This window comes from Otolemur garnettii, unplaced genomic scaffold (genome assembly GCF_000181295.1).
Source record: "Otolemur garnettii isolate 467f Iridium unplaced genomic scaffold, OtoGar3 scaffold00047, whole genome shotgun sequence".
Classification (NCBI taxonomy): Eukaryota; Metazoa; Chordata; class Mammalia; order Primates; family Galagidae; genus Otolemur; species Otolemur garnettii.
In genome coordinates, this window is record NW_003852442.1 from 2,927,653 (window position 1) to 2,930,609 (window position 2,957).

The 2,957-nt window shown below is 46.5% G+C and overlaps 1 protein-coding gene across 1 annotated transcript in view; it reads right to left on the bottom strand.

Moving 5' to 3' along the window:
- Positions 1 to 275: 275 nt before the first annotated feature.
- PLCG2 (phospholipase C gamma 2) overlaps positions 276 to 2,957 on the bottom strand; it is a 134,258-nt gene continuing 131,576 nt past the window's right edge. Inside the window, exon 32 of the mRNA XM_003791302.3 lies at positions 276 to 1,884. Within this exon, the coding sequence (XP_003791350.2) occupies positions 1,842 to 1,884 (43 nt within the window). The 3' untranslated portion in view covers positions 276 to 1,841. The remainder of the gene's footprint in view (positions 1,885 to 2,957) is intronic.

Genomic DNA, 2,957 nt, shown 5'->3' on the forward strand with positions numbered 1-2,957 from the left:
GGCAGCATTCAGCGCAATACCTTTTTCACCCAACCTTTCTTGAAAGTTACTTTGAGCATTTGTTACTAAGAGGAATGTTCTTTCCTCAGTTGCTGACTGCCAGATAAAATAGCAACTGCCAATTGGAAGAGTAGTGATGTTTCCAGAAGACAGCTCCACCTTGGCCAGGCTGCTATTACCTGTGCTCCTGGCTTTACGGACAGTAAGTGTCTTTAAGACAGTGGTTCTCAACCTGTGGGTCGAGAACGACCCACAGGAACTGTATTAAAGGACTGTGGCAAGAGGAAGGTTGAGAACCACTGCTTTAAGAGCTCACGGATGGAGGTGCTTCGTGAGACCAGTATCTGTAGCTTTTATTTTTTTAAACTTTGCATTCCCGAACCTTGGTGCAGTGCTTGGCATGTGGAGGTGCTCGGTAAGTTTCTGTGGAATGAAGAGATAGTGTCTTTTTGATCAGAGGCTGGTTCATTTTGCTGTGTTCTTTAGCAATACAGGCCTGCTGAGCCCAGCATCTTGGGTAACTAGGAGAGGGCGGAATGGCTCCAGGGCCAGGTCCACCCATGTAAGGCACAGTCTGCTGCTGGTTTGTTCCTTCCTGCCATAGTCATTTCTTGTCACAATTACACAAGAAATTGTGTAATTGTTTTCCCTTAAGGCCATTTTTGATTCACTGAGTGTCAAATTGGGTCTATGCTGACCCCCCACCCCCAACACTCTCCTCTCCTTTAAAAAGCTATTATTAAATCACTGAAATGGTATCTCAAGATGCAGAAGTGGAAAATCCTAGACAGCTGTGTGTATTCTCATGAACTAGGTGGGTCTGTCCCTTTGTGCATGGCTGCATTTGAGATTTTCACTAACATTCTAATACTTAAGCCATAAAAGCTTAACTGGCTGCTCCAGAAAATCAGGTAATCCAGAGACATTTCCCTATAAATGAAACTCTTATCTGCTTAGTCAAGATAGCAGTTGACCTCCCAGCAGCGTCCCAGCCAGCACTGTGGGACCATGGGGTGATAAGGGAGGCCGGAGCCTCCCAGCAGTGGGCAAAGCAGAGGCAGGGAAGCTGGCAGAGGCTACAGCAGGAATAGGGTCTGTCGGACACACTTTATAAAACAAAAGAGACCTCAGGATGTCCACCCCACCTCTAATAACTCTAGTCACAAAGCAGGTATCTACCATTACTTAGAAATTGTCTCAGTGAACAGATTCCGTCACCCAACCACATCTTGTGGACTGGGGCAGGTCCATGCAGATCTGTCTAGCCAGCTGGCGGGTGGTAGTTAAACTGCATTGAGCTGAACCCGCTGACTGGAGACAGGGCTCCTCTTTGGGTCCTGTGGAATCCGATGTGCTGAATTGTGGAACTGCTGCCTTTTGGTTAAAATCCTTTTCAGAATATAATGAAGGAGTTCCTTACATTTCCGGCTCATCTTGCGTAGAACAACCTGGGTCATCGGAAGCTGAACCTTGTTGACAGGAAAAAGAAATCTTGCTCACTGTCATGCACAGAAGGCTTAACTGACTGAGGCTTTCACTGTTTTTTATTCAATGAGGTTTAGGACACGAGAAGCCAAAATTGAGGAGCATGTTTTGGGGATCCTCTATAGAGAACATAAATTAAGAGAGTTGTCCAAAATGGGGGGGAAAAAAAAACCCTAGCAGGAAATCACCAACTCAGGCCAGTGAGGGCTTCTTCAGAAACGTCATCTTGATGGCAGGCTTAAAGAGAGGATGACAACATCACAGAGTAGCATCTTCCCAGAGTGTGAGCAGCGAGTTCTCCTATATGCAAACACACATGCGCGTGCACACACACAGACACACACACACACTGCCTTCTACGAGTAAAACTTGCTGTTGCTGACCCTCTTCTCTCTTAACCTGAAATAAAGCAGACGTCACTATCAGTGAGACGTGAAAAATGCACTATCCCCTGAGCACTGGGACACTAACATTTCTCTGTCCCCGCGGTGGCAGGTCACTGACAGCTGGGTGGTGCAAGGCTGAAAGTCAGGGCAGTGGGCTCCTGGCAAGGCACTGAGACTTAGGCTACATCTCATTGGTAGTAACTACGCTATGAGCTGAAGTAAATGATTAAGATTAAATGAAAACAACACAGGCGGGGGCGGGCAGCAGAGTGCTGCTCATTGGTGGCTGCTAGTAGTATTTTCCTTAGTTGTATGAGTATTTTCATTAGTATTTTCTTTGTGGCCCGGAACTGTCTGGCACATTGTGAGACACTGTGCATCCCTGGCTGTCCCTCCCTACCACCTGCCATCACAATACCCGCAAGAAATACCCCTGTGGGAAGGTTCTGTCCCATCTAGAACCACTGGACAATTCATTCTTGGTAACTCAGGAAGGGCTCCTTAAAAGTCAGTGACTATCATTAATATCTACTATTACATTGATGTGCTCTTCTTAGGGAACTAGCAGGTGCTTAAGGTGTTGCTGTAACTTACAGAGCACAGAGAATGAGGGTCAAAGGTACCAAAGGATTACTCAAGAAAGCAATTCTGGCTGGGCTCAGTGGCTCACGCCTGTAATCCCAGCTCTCTGAGAGGGTGAGGTGGGTGGATCACTTGAGTTTAGGAGCTGGAGACCAGCCTGAGCAAGACCCCCATCGCTACTAAAAATAGAAAAAATTAGCCAGATGTTGTGGTGGGTGCCTGTAGTCCCAGCTACTTAGGAAGCTGAGGCAAGAGAATTGGGTGAGTCCAAGAGGCTGAGGTTGCTGTGAGCTATGATGATGCCATGGCATCCTACCTGAGGGCAACAGAGTGAGACTCTGTCTCAGAAAAAAAAAAAAAAGGAACCAGGTCAGCCAGTGTTTGCTAAACCAAGTGTGTGAGAGGGGGGGAGAGAGAACTGAAACTTTAAGAAGGGAAACTATTAATCACTGTGGAGAATATGACAGCAAGATCATAAAATTAAATCCATGAAGTTTAGCTAAC